The sequence below is a fragment of the Cicer arietinum genome, chromosome 5 (assembly GCF_000331145.2).
Source record: "Cicer arietinum cultivar CDC Frontier isolate Library 1 chromosome 5, Cicar.CDCFrontier_v2.0, whole genome shotgun sequence".
NCBI lineage: Eukaryota > Viridiplantae > Streptophyta > Magnoliopsida > Fabales > Fabaceae > Cicer > Cicer arietinum.
In genome coordinates this window covers 1,475,873-1,494,316 of record NC_021164.2, presented here as the reverse complement: position 1 = coordinate 1,494,316, position 18,444 = coordinate 1,475,873, and the positions used below count along the sequence as shown (strand labels likewise).

The following is an 18,444-nucleotide window of genomic DNA, read 5'->3' as shown; positions in this document are numbered from 1 at the left end:
TAACAATAATCTCTGTATGTATATATAAAAGAAAAATATAGAAACAGGTCAAACCATTAAATCTTTTCAAAATTCATATACAAGAAGCAAGTGCCTAAAAATAGATCTTACCAACAAGATAAATATGTAATTTCCAACTACATGCTCTACTAAAGAAACTAATTTAACGTTAAAACTCGGAGTCGCGTAAGAGGATTGAATTCTATCGAATGCATGATATACCGCGACATATAACTAACCAGATGATGAATAATATTATACATACAGCTGCATCGATAGCTAGAACAATACGTACTTGGCGCCACCATTTCTTATGAACGTTCTGAGGTCCAGATCTCATCCTCATCGAACCGATGTCCTTTTGCAAAGAAGCCGATGCACCTGCACCGCCTTGGCTAATACTATCAAGATTTCCTGAATCAGTCCTTGTTCCTCTCTCGGTAGATTTTCGATGCTCCTCTAACTCGATATCTCTCATTGCTATCACATGATCTTTTACTTTCTTCTTCTCTGGCTTGCTAGATTTTCCCAATAAAGGGGCTTTTGTTGAAACAGCGCCTTCGACTTGTCCATTCAAATTACTTGGTGATGGAGATAGATCCACATGAGAAGACGACGAAGTTTCGTCTCTCCAATTCCTACTGCTATGTGAGACATTCTCTAACGAAGTGATGAGATTCCGAATGACAGGAACCAGTTTCTCTTGAACGTAAATCGAATTCATGTTTGGCGAAAATCCCCTCGAACCTTTTTTAGCTAGCTTTCTGAATTCATCTCTAACATGTTCCAAAAATCGAAGAACTACTGAGTTACCAAGACCTTCGTCTACAACTGTGAAGTAAACATACCCGTCTTCCATAAGAAACCCGTAAGTCCTTTTACCTATTGTCTCAAAATACCACCTGTGAAACGAAGGAGCCGCCTCCAAGCACGAGGCTACGACATTCTCAACTTCTTGGTCTCCGCCGCTATAAGCATACGAGATGTGGTTTCCTTTAGAAACACAACAGTAATGAACTTTATTTTGAATCAAATCCATTGAAGAATCGTGTAATAAATATTTCTCGTATCAGCTTGCAATCAATTCCACTTGCTAGGATCGCTAAACAGAAAAATTACTTCAATTTTGCTTCTCTTCGTCTCTTTTTTGAGTCTCGGATGTTAAATTGATCTCGAAAAAGCACCGATATCCCATTATCGTTGAAATCAAACAAACAAACCAAAGTCTTCAAGTCTTGTCTAAAACAAAAGCAATGAAGAATTAGGTAAAGAAGGATCCAACAAACTCCTCAATTAATAGGCGAAAACCGATCAAAGGGCTAGAAACTCGCTAGCCACATAATTGGAGGCCTCCAAGGGTACCAACACAGACCTTCGGCTAAGTTAATCATGAATGAAATCCTTCATTACCTGCAAAAAGTCCTTGACTATTCACATGAACAAAGACAAATATTCTTTTAGTAAAGAAACAACTACTAGTAAGGTAGATAAAGTAATAACAAGCAACACGTAAATAAGAAAACAAAACTCATCAACTAGACCCTATTCCTACAAATAATTTACTTAAGCGATTATAACATAAGCAGTGTTGTCAACTGCAGATCACAGAAAATAGTCATTTGCTAATATTCCACTATGCTAGAGTGATATAGTGCCGCAATAGTAGCTATTTGACAACACTCTGTACCAAATAGCGTATTGCAGAGCAACAACAATTTGTTCAAAATCAGTTATACTATAGCGCTATAGCGCCACTGTAGCGATTATTTGAGAACACTATTGTGTATAAGTTATTTCTATAACAAAAGATCAAATAAATACATATTTGGATTGACTTATTTGAACTTATCTACTTGCAAAAGCACTTTTGAGACAGTCAATCACAACACGACAAACACTTTCGCAAATAAACTCAAATAAGTCGATCAAAACAATTCCTAAGTATCTAAAAAGTAACCCTATCAGATCTTACAACCAAGCAAAATAACAAGAACTCAGATCACAGAGTCTACAAACTGTTACATCAATAATAATCCAAAAAATAAGTCAAAATTCAAAATCTCGAACTTCATACTTAATCACTCACAACATGTGAAAACAGATTAAAAATAATAAAAAAACAAAATCTTGAAGTGAAGTCAAAGATCCACAAAACACAATAAAGTTGAAATTTTTAAATCAAAACTAAAAAATATAAACACTCCCCAATTAGTTCAACCAAAATGGGGTTATGAATAAAGGTTAATAACAGTAATTCCGATTAATATTTAAATTCGAAAAAAATGATAAAATCAAAATAGATCCTAAATAAAAGAAAGTGTATAGAAGATAGTAGATACCTGATGCATGTGTAGTTGTTGAAGACGAGAGAGAGAGAGAGAGAGAGAGAGAGAGAGAGAGAGAGAGAGAAGACGAAGACGAATGAAGAAAAAGTGTGCTTTCAGAATAAGTAAATATTTCGGTCTTATACTGTGTATTTCATTTTGATTAATGTTAAAAGCAAAATTTTATGAAAAACAAATCATGATTTTTAGTCTATTTTATATGATATTGTTATCATTATTCTTTGTTTTTGAATTATTTTTTTGGAGTTGTTTGTTATGGATTTTAAGAATTGTAATTTTGATATTTTATAGTTTAGATAATATTTTTTATAGTTTTTTTAATAAAATTAGAAGTTGTTTTGTGTTAGTATGTAGTAGTAAAAATTATTATTTTATTTAAAAAATCAGATGTAGAAATAACTTTTTTAGAAGCTACTAAAAATGAGTTTTCAAAAAATAAAGTTTTTATTTTTTAAAAAGTTGTAATAAACAGTTGCAAATTTTTTAAAATAATTATTTTATGAAATTTTTTGTAACAAAAGCAACTTAAGTCTTTGGTTGGTGGCAAAATAGGCTTTAGTAATTTATAGTTTAATTAGAAGGTAAATAAAATTTAATTAAAAACTAATTTATTTAGATGCTCACAAACAATTCTTTTGTGACTAAAATTTATTAATAATTTAAATTCAATCATTCAGAGATTATCTTCATTTATAAAAACAATAATATTTTTTAAGAATATATAAATACAAATTTTAGAAGCATGAAATATTTTTGTAAACTTAATTGATGTTTAGTTGTTATGTGTTTCATTTGAGTTAATCACATAAAAATAATAATGAGAACATTAACTTCAATGATAAAATTTCTGTTAAAAGAATCTATGAAAATAAATTTTATTTTATTCATTTAGTGCAGTTATATAGTAAAAATTTGTGGGTACATTTTCATATGATGACGTGTATAACTTTTATAACTACACACTTTCAAACAGAGTAAAATGAGCTTTATTTATCAACATATCTTATTAATAAAGGTTATAAAAAGATTGAGATATAATAAACAAAAATATATCAGGAAAAAAAGTAATTAACTAAATGTTCCATAAGTAATATAAATTATGAGTTTTCTACCACACTCTCCACTTAAATCTATCATTTTCAATTGATATAAAAATATAATTTTGCTTTTTAAATTTAATAAAATTTTAAAATATTCAAAAAATTTAAAAAGACAATTTTTAAAATTTTTAAAACTTTTAAAACTTTTAAATTATACGAAACTTCAAAAATAGAGAATTTTAAAATTTTTGAAAATTTTCGAAAGTTTCAAATTTTTAAAATAAGAATTACATTTTGAAAATTTGTAAATCAAATCTGAAAAAATTTCAAAAATTTCCTATTTTGAATTGTTTGAACAAAATTATATTTTCTTGAGAAATACATGTTTAAGTAGGGAGTGCATAGGACAAAACTCAAAAATCATAATTAAAACATCTAATATATTTTCTTGAGCCCAAAAAAAAAAAAAACAGCTAATATTTTTACATTTTATAGCTGTTCTGGGTTTTAGTTTTAAAACAGTAATATAGAATTCCCAAAAATAGAATAAAAATGGATTTAATTATTTTTTATCAAAAAAAATTTACACCTACTAGATTTTGGAGACTCGTCAGGACAGACTTCAAAATTCACTGACATATTTATTTATAAATTATTCATCAAACATATATATATATATATATATATATAATTAATTAATTTAAAATTTAAAGTTAATTATCCAACGGAAGAAAGTGACTTTTTTTTATAATTAAAAAGTGAAGTGACTCTTCACTGTCACTTACAGTTATAGGGATTAAAAAACTGTGATGTCTTTAATAGTTAAATATATAGTTTAGTTTCTCCAAATGCGATGTTATTTTAGACATCAAAATGTGTTGATAGGAAAACATATGAATTCATTATTCATATTTAGCAATAGGAAAAGAGTTTCCATTCCTTCTACAAAAATAGAAGAAAAATAATATTTCATACCGATTCAAGGTAACGAAGTTAATTATTAATTTTCATTTTAAACTACCAAGAAATTCGGTGGCGCATCTAAATTATTTAGACATCAAATAAAAAAATTTATTTTATTAATTAATAATAAAGATTTATTATAGTATAAAAAAATATATATATATATATATATATATATATATATATATATATATATATATATATATTTTGTAGTTATTTATTTATTTCTTTTATTAAATGTAATTGTTTACTCTTAAATAATAATGCGAGAACAAATTAAATGAGGATAAATTTGTATTTTCAATAGTTATTTCTTTTATTGGTATTTTTTGTATTTATTTTTTGATAAGAAGATTTTTTTTTATAAGATAATTATTTATTTCTTTTTTACTTAAATATATCTGTTTATCCTCAAATAATAATATGCCATAAAATTAAATAAGAATAAGTTTTTATATTTTACTGTTCTTTCTTTTTTTATTTTGATATTTTTTTATAGTTATTTGTTTTCTTATATTGATAGTAGATACATATAGTATTGATTTGTTTTTCTATTTATATAAATAAGAATAATAATTGAGTTATCTTTTTATGCTACCTATTTTTTATAAATAATATATTACATATGAGAGTCTTCTCATAATTTACGGTGTGGCGTGACTTAATTTAAGAGATTTGTTTCACTTTCAACAATTATACATATCATATATCCAATTTACAAAAAAATTATTTATTTAAAATTGCCACAATTATTCTATCTTCTTTTTAGCATATTTAGAGATGAAATTTTGATGAGACTCAAATCTAAAATATTTTATTTTCTAGTTGAAATTTGACAATATTTTAGATGATATTTGTTAGTATTCTATGGGTCAAGGAAACAAAATCATATTGATAAACAAGATAGATAGTATATCGATATTCTTAAGAATTTACGTTCGAAATATATTGAATTAATTGAAAAGATTATATAAAATAGACTAAATACCACTTGTGATTTCTTAACTTAATTTCAGTTAACGTTTTAATCTTTTATTTTTTTTTCTTTTCGATTTGGTTCTTTATTTTAATTTTAAGTGACAATTTGATCTTTTATATTTTAAAACGTCAACAATGTTATCTTTTTTTTTTACAAAAATTCATCAAAAATTTCAAACAAAATCCATAAAATTAATTATATTTTGTAATATAAAATAAATTTAATCAAATTCGTAACTCAAATCTTCAAATAAACTCATATATGTCATTATTTATTTGATGTTGTTAGAGATGAAAATATGAGTCTATTTAAATATTTAAGTTATGAATTTGATGAAATTACATGATTATGAGGATGATAATTAATTTTATGAGTTTTGTTTGAAATTTTTATGATTTTTTTGAATTTTTGTAAAAAATAAGGATAATATTGTTGACATTTTAAAATATAAAATATAAAAAATTGTCACTTAAAATTAAAATAAAAGACCAAATCGAAAGAAAAAAAATGACTAAAACATTAACTGAAATTAAGTTAAAAAACCATGGATGGTATTTAGCCTATAAAATAAATACAATATGTTCTATTTATAAAACTTATGAATGATTAACTATTGACTTTTTGCTAATGACCCTTAACTAACTCACACATGAGTTACAACTAAATTCTATTTTCCCCCTCCTTTTTAGTTCCATAAACTAACTTCTATTTTCTAATAATATTAATTATATTTTTTTAATTGTAATTAATTAATTAATACCACAATGCTATTTTCAATTCAATATCTTCTATTAATTTTTCTTTTCACTACGGGTAAGGGATAGAGATTGAACACATAGTATACATTTGTTGGCAAATTTGAGAGTATAGAAACACGGATAAAATTTATGTGCAATCACAAGTTACTAACAGCTGCAGTTATATTGTGTAGTCATCCGATCAAAATTAAACGGTTCAAATTTTAAAATAAGTTGTTTAAAAATAAAAATCAAAATCAGTCGTAAAATTTAAATTGTCCGGTTAGATGGCCAAATTATTAAATCTAAACCCTTAGAAACACAGTAATACAAAAATTTCAAAGTATAGACTAGACATGGCAACAGGACAAGAGCAGATTTTGCCTCCTCCACTCATACATCCGACCAATTGGGAGAACCTCGTCCCCTCCTCCGTTTCATAGTGGGTGTGAAATTTAGGCTTCCATCTCCGTCCACAACGGGATTCGGGTTTCCCCGTCCATACCTACATCTATTCATATATATAAAATTATAAATTTAAAAATTATATCTATTATAATTAATAAAATAATAATAATAATTATTAAACAATAATAAAATTAAAAAAATATTTCTATAGAGATAAAATTATATTAAGTATATTCAATATAAATATGTATACAAAATTTAAAAATTATTATAATAACACAGTAATACAAAAATTTCAAAGTATAGACTAGACATGGCAACAGGACAAGAGCAGATTTTGCCTCCTCCACTCATACATCCGACCAATTGGGAGAACCTCGTCCCCTCCTCCGTTTCATAGTGGGTGTGAAATTTAGGCTTCCATCTCCGTCCACAACGGGATTCGGGTTTCCCCGTCCATACCTACATCTATTCATATATATAAAATTATAAATTTAAAAATTATATCTATTATAATTAATAAAATAATAATAATAATTATTAAACAATAATAAAATTAAAAAAATATTTCTATAGAGATAAAATTATATTAAGTATATTCAATATAAATATGTATACAAAATTTAAAAATTATTATAATATTATTTGCTGAAAGAAATCAGGTGTGGAGTAGATATCACCACCCTAAAGAAAAAAAGCGAATTTTGTCCGCCCAAATCAAGCGGATTCGAGTGGGTACCCAGATATACAAGTTATGTTGCCATTCCTAGTATAGACAATACAAAGAGCAACATTTGTTATTTTGACACATATAATTGTATGTATGTTCAAAATTAGTTATTTCATATGTTTTAATTCTTATAGTTTTAAATATATCAAAATTACTAAAGCTTACATATGTCTTTTATCATTAAATTGACTAACAAAATACATATTTGAGGATTAATGAAAGACACATTCGATAATCAAACTGACAAACGAAAAAGACATTACGTTTTTTATTTTATTTTTTAATTCTAATACATTAAAAGACTATTGTGATAACGTCTAGTACATTCTAGTACCAAAATAAACCTTCACTCATTCTATTTGCTATCTCAAAGTTATGAATTGAGAACAAGAATTTATCATCATGCACCAGCTTCACTAGACCTAAATTGTTCTCTTAACTCTTCATCAGCATTCCTTAGAAATTGATCCCAACCACTTCCTAGACTTGTATCCAAGTAATCATAAGGAACTGCTGTTTTAAGTCCCGACCGAACACCGCAACGATCTTCGACAATTCGAAACTCTCTTTTGCTATGAACATGCTCCAATTCATCCCATGTAAACAACAATGACAATGTAAAACCACCCCAAGTGTTGAAATCCACAATCTTAACTCTCTCATCATTTGTAATGTAAACATCAAATGTGTAGTTTTCTGACTTAAATTTAGTTCTAACATAATTGTTGAAAAATCCTTGTATCAGTAATAAGAGATCATTCTTTTTTTCAACCAGAACAGGATAGAAAGTAGTAACCTCACGCTGAGAGATTCCGACTAATTTCTGATTCCGAACAAAACAGCGAAATTCCATGTCTGGCTTAGGGGACGGATACCATTTACGTAGAGCAAGGAAGAAATTATGTGGTCTAGACGATAACTTATCCGAGCATGAATCATAAGCATGACATAAATCATGGACTAATGAGTCGGATGCTCGGAACAGAAGTGCGATCTCAGTGAATGCAGTGCAACGAAGGGTACCAGAAGTACTTATCCACGCTGAATCTTTTGGAGCACTCCAATTCAACTTGGGAAACACTGCCCCACCGAGTGACTCGATGGACTCCTTAATTTTTAACTCGAGTTCTGGAAAAGAAGGCGGTGGAGAAGTTTCTTCTGCTTCATCATCAGATGATTCCTCTGACACGCGAAAATCTTCTTCGTCAATAGGATTATGAATTCTATTCGGCAATGCATCTTCGTTTAAGATAGAAACAGGTAATACGAAGGGTTTAGAGTCATCAAGAAGGTATTGAATGAAAGATTCGGGAAGCTGATGAATTATGGTCTTGATGGATACAGATTTGAAATTCGGATACCATTCCTGAATCTGACAACGATTCACCTCTTCCTCTTTCAAATTCAGCATTCTCTTCAATCGAACCGGTCGAACAAACTGTCTTCAACTATCTGTTGTGCAATAGCCATTGGTAAATGATTAGTGATTAAAAGTTGAATGCATAACATACTATTATACTAAGGTTAAGAAATTTCAAATAAGATAGAGAAAGGAGTTTCATCTTGGATTCAATGAAGTTAGGTAACTAGATTAGACATATCAAATAGACCTGAATAATTCAAAGTTTGTTAGAGAGATAAATAAAGCATGGACAATAATTATTTGGTTTGATTGTAGTTTTAGTCACCATATTTTTACTGATTCAGTCCTTCTATATTAAAAGTCGACAGATTTGGTAATTCCTCTGATTTTTAACTAAAAATGATAATGTGAGATACTTTAAATAACGTGACATGTAATACAATAATGTAGAGTGATTAACACCAAAGCAATTGGAATAAAATGCTATAAAAATTTAACTTTCAATTTCAATTTTTTCTTCTTAGTATTTTTAATTTAATTAATGACATACGAATATCATTTTTAAGTTAAAAAATATGAATGAGAATCAAAACTATTGACTTTTAAATTAGAGGTATCAATTAGGTGAATCCGTAATAATAGAGAGACAAAATTTGCAATTAAGCCTAATTGTTTCGATTTAGGATCAAACTTGGATACTATTAAACTTAGTTGAAAAATCGAACCGGACGTTCAACTTATTGAACCGGGAAAAATCAGTACTATAGAACCCATTGTTTTAAATTGCTGCGGTTAAATTGCAAACATTTATATTGCGGAAAAATATAGTCGATGCGGGATAAATTGTGGTCGCAATGGCAATGCAGATACTTCAAAATCCGCAATAACGGCTGCAGACCGCAATTTAAAGCTATATTACAACCTAAATATTTTCATCACATTCAAAGTTCAAGCAACTAATCCTATTCCTACACATTGCTGAAAATGAAAAAGAATATCAAAAGCAATAAAAAAAATTGTAGCTCAGTGAAAACAAAGTAGCATCATCAACAATCAGAAACTTTTCCAATTCTAACCTGTAAGGAGAATCGCAGCCGAATGAAACGAGAATCACGATTTCAGCAGAAGAAGCAGCGGTTTAGGGTTTTTAATTTGCTAAAAGAAAGATTTGATTTGGGAATTTTTTGGGTTAGGGTTCTTCGTTTTAGGTTTCTATCAAACAAATAATCCGGGTATAAAATCTGGGGTTTTTTCATTACCCGGTTCGGGTTATAAACCATATAATGGATTTGAGTTGGGCTTTTTTTGGTCCATTTCGTAAAATTTGGTATTGTTAACCAAAAAGGAACCATTTTTATTTTCTTGTAATTAGTTTTTGTTGAAATGTAGAAACTTTTCAAATTGAGAATGAGTGCAAGTAGTTTGGTAGCAGATAAAGTTTGGAAGCAAATTGAATCTACACACACAGGTAATTAATGGGTAATGGATATAGCTTCTTTTTTTTTATCATTTCAATTCCAAAGTTCTTAACCCCTCTTTTGCTTTAATTTCAATTGACCTTAAATTTGGTTGCCCCTTTTTATTTTTATTTTCATGTTACAGTGAATGATGATCAACTTTATATGTGAGTATATTGTTTCCCTTTAATTTATTTAATTTATTTAATTTTTGGTTTTTTCTTATTTCTTAGTATATAGATTGTTATTGTATTTTGAATTTGAAATTTGTTTCTTTTGTTGGTTTCAAAAAAACCCAGTTTACATTTCTTATTTGGTAAGAACTTTGAAGGAGCTACTAGAATTGTGGATCAAAGAGGTGTTAAGAGGATTTCTGGTTATCCCAGCGGAAGGTTTATCTTTCAGGTTTCATTTTTGCACCAATCTTGCTTTGCATCTACCCTTGTTTTTTTATTGTTTGTTTTTTGTTGTTGTTTATTATTGTCTTCTTCATTCAATAGATTAAGGATCCATTTCAATTGAATAGTTTAAAACATGGTTAAAGATCATGTACATGATTTTTACTTGTGCACACATTTTTGAAATACTTGCAGAATCTAGCACCGACACTTTAGATTAAAGGCGTGTCCAACACATTGGTGTCCGACATTGAATGCAGTATGTGGTTATATTTAATCACTTTAATTTTATCAAATTATTATAGTGTTTACGTGACAGTGTCGTGTATGTGTTGGTGCTTCATTAATTGGCTAAAGATATTACTCATGTTTCTAGTTTTAGAAATACACGCAACATGTAGCATCGACACATTAGATTAAAGGAGTATCCAGTGTCTGACACATGTCGGTGTATGACACTACACGACATCAACATTTGTGGTTACATCTAATCACTTCTAATTTCTCAAATTATTATCAATGTCTACACCTGTTAGTGTTGAATTTGTGTTTGTGTCGGTGTTTCATTTGTTGCAGCTAATACTTGGCTAAAAGATATTATTATGTTTCTGGTTTTTAAAATCTTTTTATTTTTATTTTTGTTGGCTTTGCAAGTTTGAATGACAATATAAGGAATCATTTCATGCTCCTGATTCAAATTATTATGTGCATATTCTCTATTTGTTTAGGTTACAGGGGAGTCCAGGAAAAAAGACCAGTATCTATGTTTTGCTGAAAACTTTTGCGCTTGTTATTCTTTCTTCTATGATGTTGTCAACAGAGGGGAACAACTTTGTGTAAGCCACAACCATACACTTCCTTGTTTTCTTTTATTTCATTATTCATACTCAATTCATTATAAACATTTGTATCATTCTAGTGAAGTATACAATCAATGTGCATTGTGCACGTGCGTGTGTGTCTGTGTTTCAGTGTAAACATCAATTAGCAGCAAGACTTGCTGCATCGTTGGGATCGTATGTCGAAGTTAAGGTGTCTGATGAGGAGCTAGCTTTGTTGCTGTCCAAAATATAGCTATTGCATTTGTGAAACACAAATTATTTTTGATATAGAATTTAATGGGGCAAGGAAAATCTCGTTGGACATGGTAACTGTGATGATCTCGAGAGCTCAAGAGCTTGTATGGTATGACTTTTTCTTCGAAAAGAACACTTTATTATCGCAAAATAGCGTGATTAGATTGGCTCTTGAAAAGAAACGAAAAGCTGAAGTACCAAAAGCCATTAGATAAACTTTTCCTGTTAATTGTTGATGTGAAAACTTGTATAGTGACTTCTCTTAAGTCCATGATTTGTAATGCTTTATGCCTGTATAGAATTTTAATTTCTCAACCATTAATGGTTATATACTTCCTACATTATATTCATAATTAACTTTAACATTTGCACGTATCATGTATTTTTGAAGATTTAATGCATCGTATTTTAGAGGATCTAAATTTCGCGTGTCTGATATGAGAAATGATTTTTGGACATCAAAACTTTGATGTCAAATAAGGGTCATTTAATTTTTGTGTGTAGTTTTGAAATCTGTGTAAGTTATAGAAGATAAAAAGTATGAGAGATAGAGATAAGCAAATACGATGTTGCATATGGTGTTTGTATTTTGATGTTCAAATAACACAACTGTTCTTATGCTACCGTGAAGAAAAATGAAAAAAGAAAAAGAAGAAAATACAAGGATGGATGAGGCTATTTCATTTTAATAAGTGATGACATAAGTTTTTTGGGTGCTATGATACACCTTGTAGTGTAAAACATAGTAGTAAACATGTTGGATTAAGATTGCTAAAAACTAAAAAATTTGTATCAAAGAAAGAAAATGAACACTGCTCCCACTTCATAGTCCACCATCTGATTTTGAGTTGATAGACATCCCTTTGTTGGGTAGAAATGATATCTACACTTGAAAGCAAGGTTCTGAATTCTGATCTAACATTAATTGGTACCAGAAAAGTATGCTAAAGGTCCAACAAAAGCACCGTTGATGTAAGTAGCGGGTTCGGAATGACTGTAATCATCGCGATTATCAGGAAATCCGTCGTTCTGGTTTGGACCTCCGACTATGGCTCCAACCAATATGTTAGGGTTAGGATTAAATGAATGGAAAAATGGGTTGAAACCACCGTCACATCCTATGGTTTGTGGATGAGCTGCTAATGAAGGCAATGAAGATCCTCTATGGTGAATTCTCTTGGGATAGTTTTGTCCATAACCTACCATATAAGACATTCCAAGTGGATTTTTACCTAATATGTAGTCTACCTGAAATTTCACAACAAATTTTATCAGCAAATGAAAAGAAAATATTGAATTCACTATGGTTAATTTTATTTTTGTTTTTTAACTCTCCAGTTCCCTGGTGAAAGGGCCTCGGTAATCAAGGTTTGAATTTGAATTCTTTCGATTGATTCATCCTTAACCGAACCTTATAGTCCAACCATTTGGTTACTCACTACAATTGAATGAATGAGACTTGCCTGTCTTTTGGCGATGCTTCTTAAGGTATTTGGAGTGACGAGGACACCGCCGCAGTTAAATGTGTGCTTTGTAGCTGACATATATTTTGAATAGGTTGTAAGCAAGAATGTTATAGATGTCACATACTGGAGATTGCTATCAGGTAGCTTGAACATGAGTCCACCTGCACATTAAATGAAGCAATACATGATACAACACCCTTTCTAATAAACCCTTTAAAAAGTATATTGATTTGAAATCTCTGGTATTTAATAGTTGCATGACATCATTTTCTATTCTTGGAATCATTTAGAATACTATAATAGTTAATAGTAATGGATATTTTAACTTGTTAATTATTGTGATTTGAGTAGAGGTAGGAATTTTAGTGAATATTAGTAACCATGATGCAAGATTCATGACTCATGACTATAGGTTCAATTGTTTTAAACTAAGTAGCATTACTCTTTAGAGGTTAACTGCTGACATAAGTACTTCGAAGACTATTTGAAAGAACTTATGACATGTCGATATACTATTTTCAGTTTATTTCCATAAATTCTCCAAGATAGTTTATGAAAATAATTTAACTTTATTTTATCATTTGTTATAAAAATAGCTTATAAATAAACAATAACATGATAATCATTTATACTATAAATGTTTAATTAACTTGTTTATCCAACTAGAGCCTAAAAGAAAAGCAGCATTACTTCTTTGAAAGTGAAAAGTACTTATATTGTCATGTTGTCTTTACCTTGTGTATATTGTGTAGTTGAAGAAGGTGAATTAGGCAAGATCTTGCACATGAAATTATCAGCTTCTTGTCTATATTGATCAAAGTTCTTATCACCATTCAACAATGCTCTCTGCAGTAACAATTAAAATGAGTCAAACAAAGTTTAGACTAACAAATTTGGCTCTTCATATTTTTTCAAAGAAAAGTCCAAATTACCCTTGAGAGAAGGACATGTGCACCAGCATATTTGTTGTCCCAGCTGAATATATCAGGTTGATCATCAGCTCCTAAGGACTTCACCAAATTATAGTAGTAAATACTATTTGTTGCTCTAAAAAGCCATGCAGCTCCCCACAATAGTTCATCCTAAAGATAAAATAAAGCTTATTAGAACAAAAAAAAATAGTTTATTTGAATTAAACTACGGGGAATAACACTTGTAAGAATGTTTGGGATAACTTATAGAAATAGTTTATAATATGTCCATCAACTGGTTTCAGTTTATTTTCATAAGCTCTTCGTGATGGCTTATGAAAATAATTTATAACATATATGAAAAAAGTTTGACTTTATTTTATCTTTTATTGTAGAAATATCTCATAACATAAATCTTTATCTGAAAAATATGATAAGCTTTTATGTATAAGTTGTTTATACAAACAGGGTCTGACCAGAAAGAAAATAATTTTACCTTGAATCCAGAATATGAGCAATAAAATGGACAAACAGCAGAACCAAGTGAATTACTGTAAGAACCTTGATACTGCAAAGCAAACTGATAAACCTTCTGTGAAGTAATTAACAAAAGCTTAGAATAAGTTGGATCAACTTTTCTAAAAACAATAGAAGCAGCAGCAAGTGCAGCAGCAGTTTCAGCAGCAACATCAGAACCAGGATTGTTTGAAGAAACATAGTAAACAGTTCTAACAGTGTCCATATCCTCTGGTCTTTCCCAACATTTGTGATCAGCATTTGGATCTCCAACACCAACATAGAGTCTTCCTGGTGTTGCTGTTGCACACTTGAGGAGATAGTCTGTGGTGTAGCGAATCGCGACTCTTGCTTCTTTCATTTGAGGTCCGAATCTCTTTCCATATTCAATTGTGCTCCATGATAACATTGTGGTTGTGAATGCCATTGGAAAATTGAATTTCACATTGTCTCCTGCATCATAGTAGCCTCCACTTAAATCCACCTGATAAACAATGTATTTGTGTAAGCACTTTTTTTGTTCAATTTGGTAAAGTGTAAAATAGTATGAATGTATTGTATATTTGTATGTATGAATCACATGCATGATACTGATAGGTAGACATGATATAGAGATACCTAGAGATCGGTAATAGTTTGAGAAAATTAAATATTATTATATATGTGGTATAGTGTTTGAGATGTACATGCCCTTTTAGTTAACATATATTCTTTTTTTATTGATGAATGTGAGAAAATTTTCTTATGAAGTGTATCTAAAAGGGTATGAGGGAAAATAAAATTTCTTGCATGTTATTTGTTGAGAAAGAAAGTGATCCAGAACTTCAGGAATTACCATGTGTCACATTATTATGAAAAGAAGAAATATTGTCATGTGAGTCTAACAGAAAACATGAGTGAGTTCAACAATCGTCATTGTTTAATGAAAGATTAATATGATTTTTTTTTTATTTTCCAAATATTGATAAAAGAAATGGACCATGACTTCAACTTTTGTATTTCCCTTTTGTCTTTATTTTGTACTACAAATGGAATCTATCAAAAGAATAAAACATTAATTCTTCCATATGTTAACAAAAAGTTAATGTAAGGAAATATATTGAACCATTCAAAAGTGATTAAAAAAAAAGAAGACTAAATAAACATCTAAAAAAAAGTGATTCTAGAAACTAGGTATCATCATAGCAGAGTAAAAGAACTATACAAAAGTCAACAAAAATATAATTACATTAAAACTTGAATTTAGAATTTTAATACCAAGTGGTTAAAGATTGACGAAGATATGGTAAGGTACATAGTAGGGGTGTTCAAAAAAATCAAAAACTGAACCAAACTGCCGAACCGAACCGAACCGAACTGCTTTTGAACTGAACTGGTTTAAGAACCGAACTGTTTTCGAACTGATTTTGTAAAACCAGAACTGAACCGAACCGGTTTTTCAATTCAAAAAACCGAACCGAACCGGTTTTTTGTTTAAAAAAACCAAAACGAACCGGTTTTTATTTCAAAAAACTTGAACCGAATTTTTTTTAGTCGTAATTAGGGTTAATTATGAAAATTTTGGCCTATATGAACAAAAAAATTAAGTTAAACCAGTTCGGTTTGGTTCAAAATAATAAACCGGTGCACCACTTTTATAAACCGGTTCGGTTCGGTTCTTTGAACTGAAAACCGGTTCAGTTCGGTTTTTCCAAACTGAAAAACAGTTCGGTTCAATTTTCAAATGGTTCTAGTGCAGAACTGAACTTTGCCCACCCCTAGTACATAGTATGTTTGCTTTACCATTTAAAAAAATTCCAACATTATGTTGGCTTCAAAAGAAACAAACTTTTTCAGTATTTCAATGATAAACCAAACATGGCAAATATAACATATATGTTTCCTTATATAATTATGTTTATAGGACCAAATAATCAAAAATACAAAAATGCACAAGATTGCATTTGTAAACATATGCCAATGCATGAGGCTCCAAGCAAATGCAATCTAAGGGGGATATATGTATATAATTTTCCACCCTCTACTTACATTTACATTTGAACTTGTAACCTCGAGGTCACGAGATAACAACTTTAGTAGAGCACAAAACAAGGCTCCAATCAAGTGGAGACTTAGAAGGATAGATGTATGCAATCTAACCCTCACAATAGACGTCAATGCAAAAGGGTCCCACCAAATGGTGTCTATGGAGGGTAGATGAATACAATCTTACCCTCCCTTATTCAAACTCATAATATTCATGTCATAAGACAACAATCTTAAATAAGCCAATAAAATTAAAGATGAAAAAAAGGAAAATAAAATATATTACATTAGCGAGACGACCATCAGAAAGACCGGAATTTGATCTCCATGTGATTTGTTGGTCAGGAGGGAGCCTTCCTGACCTCTGTCCTTGGAAAAACAATAAGGATTTAGCCAAAGCTTCTCTATAGTTTGGATTGCATTGGACATTGCCAACAACAACCAGCAAGCATGTGAGAAGTAATAAGAAAAGCAAGGAAGTTCTCATGCTCACTGGTTGCAATTGTGTGACAAAAGTGCTTTTTTTGCTTTGAAAAATGACTTCTTGGATGAACCAAAATGAGTTATATGACCCATTTATCTTAACATATGATCGTAAAATCATGAAAACTCAAAAAAGTTTATTACAACAATTAATACTTTTTCCTTCTCATAATAATTGACTCATTTGTATAAAAAAAATCATTTTAATTTTCAAATCATTTTTTTCTATTGTGTCATTTACTTAATATTATTTGAATTTTGATGTTGCATAATTTTTAGATACCCATTTGGTCTTGGGTCCTTGAGGGTTAGTTCTTCTTGTTATATTTGGTTTTTTAAAATAACATTGTGATTCATAATGTGCAATTTTTAAACAGAAAGAGCATTTACGTACTAAAGACTGATCTGGTCTATGTATAAAATGTTCTCCTTGTTTAACACTTTGGGAATAACGTTCTTATCTGTTTGCAGAACATTCTTGGGTTTTAAATGACCCTTTTGCTTTTAGTTTTTCATCCTTTTTTTCTTGGAAATAGCAAACATATTCTAATGAACATCTTGTTTTGCACTTGTCATAATTTCTTTCAGGAAGAAAAAAGTTTTCATACATTTTTTATTTTTTAATTTTGTCAAAATCAAATCCAGCTTTGTCAAATATCCATACTTGGGATCTCATGATTTTTTGAAATGTTTCACTCGATTTGACAAAGTTTCCTAAGTCATTTTGGAGAATTTCATTTTCCGTTTTAAGAAGAATGTTCTCCTTTCGAATCGTAACACATTCTTGGTTTTCAGTTTCATCAATTTTCTTAAAATGAGATTCCTGCATGTTTTGAATGATGTTTTTTAGTTCATCAATCATAACCTGAGCTTTCTCTTTTTTCTTTTAAAACTCGATCCTTTAAAGAGTTACATTTTTAACAAGCATGTCTGAATCATTAAGTAAACTATCAAAATATTTTTCAATTTGTTCACATAAGGGACAAGGTTCAGAATTTATTACCTTCATATCTTCAGAGTTTGCCATCAAACATAGGTTGGCTTATCCAGATTCCTCTGTTTCTGATTCATCATAATTATCCAAGGTCACCATCATTGATTTCTTATTGAAAGAAAATTTCTTTGGTGCTCTTTTGTTCAAGAGACATTCAATTTTGTTATGTCTTTGTTTGTTGCATCCAAAACAAGTGATTTTACTCTTGCCTGCTTTAGTTTTGAAGTTTTCTTTTTTATCACAAGATCCCTTTATGATTTGATCTCTTCTCCTCATCATTCTCTGTATCTTTCCTTCCTTGTATTTTTGTTGTTGTTGTTGTTGTTGTTGTTGTCGTTGTTGTTATCGTCGTCGTCGTCGTCATCCACGTTGTCGTTGTTGTTGTCGTCGTTGTCATCCTCTGCCTATTCCCTCCATCAATTGAAAAAACAAAAAGCAAACCAACTTAGTAGCTGAAATGCACCGTGTGAAATTAGTAATAGTAGTAGTAGTAGTAATAATAATAATAATAATAATAATAATAATAATAATAATAATAATAATAATAATAATA

The 18,444-nt window shown here is 29.7% G+C and overlaps 3 protein-coding genes and 1 pseudogene across 6 annotated transcripts in view; 1 reads left to right on the top strand and 3 right to left on the bottom strand.

Moving 5' to 3' along the window:
* LOC101494070 (phytolongin Phyl1.1) lies at positions 1–2,472 on the bottom strand. Of its 2 annotated transcripts, none has more exons than XM_004499651.4 (2): positions 2,340–2,472; positions 1–1,410 (listed from the first exon to the last, which is right to left on the bottom strand). In XM_004499651.4, exon 2 carries the CDS (start codon positions 1,037–1,039, stop codon positions 203–205), a length of 837 nt encoding a protein of 278 aa, XP_004499708.1. In that variant the 5' UTR covers positions 1,040–1,410; positions 2,340–2,472; the 3' UTR covers positions 1–202. The 2 variants fall into 2 exon arrangements, with proteins under 2 accessions (XP_004499708.1, XP_004499707.1); XM_004499650.4 differs by having other exon boundaries at positions 1–1,427; positions 2,340–2,454.
* A 4,971-nt stretch (positions 2,473–7,443) lies between these two features.
* Positions 7,444–9,780, bottom strand: LOC101495129 (uncharacterized; annotated as a pseudogene).
* Positions 9,781–9,915: 135 nt separating this feature from the next.
* LOC101494592 (uncharacterized) lies at positions 9,916–11,867 on the top strand. The gene is made up of 5 exons (XM_004499653.4): positions 9,916–10,033; positions 10,168–10,189; positions 10,322–10,427; positions 11,149–11,256; positions 11,393–11,867. The coding sequence occupies exons 1-5, from the start codon at positions 9,973–9,975 to the stop codon at positions 11,492–11,494; spliced, it is 399 nt and encodes a 132-aa protein (XP_004499710.1). The 5' UTR covers positions 9,916–9,972; the 3' UTR covers positions 11,495–11,867.
* Positions 11,868–12,050: 183 nt separating this feature from the next.
* The window catches only part of LOC101495455 (endoglucanase 9-like), a 13,145-nt gene continuing 6,751 nt past the window's right edge, over positions 12,051–18,444 (bottom strand). Inside the window, exons 2-8 of one of the 3 annotated variants that reach the window (XM_073369034.1) lie at positions 17,901–18,295; positions 16,701–16,778; positions 14,370–14,873; positions 13,895–14,044; positions 13,697–13,808; positions 12,956–13,123; positions 12,051–12,740 (exon numbers count right to left, since the gene is read on the bottom strand). In XM_073369034.1, the coding sequence (XP_073225135.1) occupies positions 12,418–12,740; positions 12,956–13,123; positions 13,697–13,808; positions 13,895–14,044; positions 14,370–14,873; positions 16,701–16,778; positions 17,901–17,924 (1,359 nt within the window). In that variant the 5' untranslated portion in view covers positions 17,925–18,295 and the 3' untranslated portion in view covers positions 12,051–12,417. Of the gene's footprint in view, positions 12,741–12,955; positions 13,124–13,696; positions 13,809–13,894; positions 14,045–14,369; positions 14,874–16,700; positions 16,991–17,900; positions 18,296–18,444 lie in introns of those variants that run through there. The other 2 variants (XM_073369035.1, XM_073369033.1) reach the window with 2 other exon arrangements.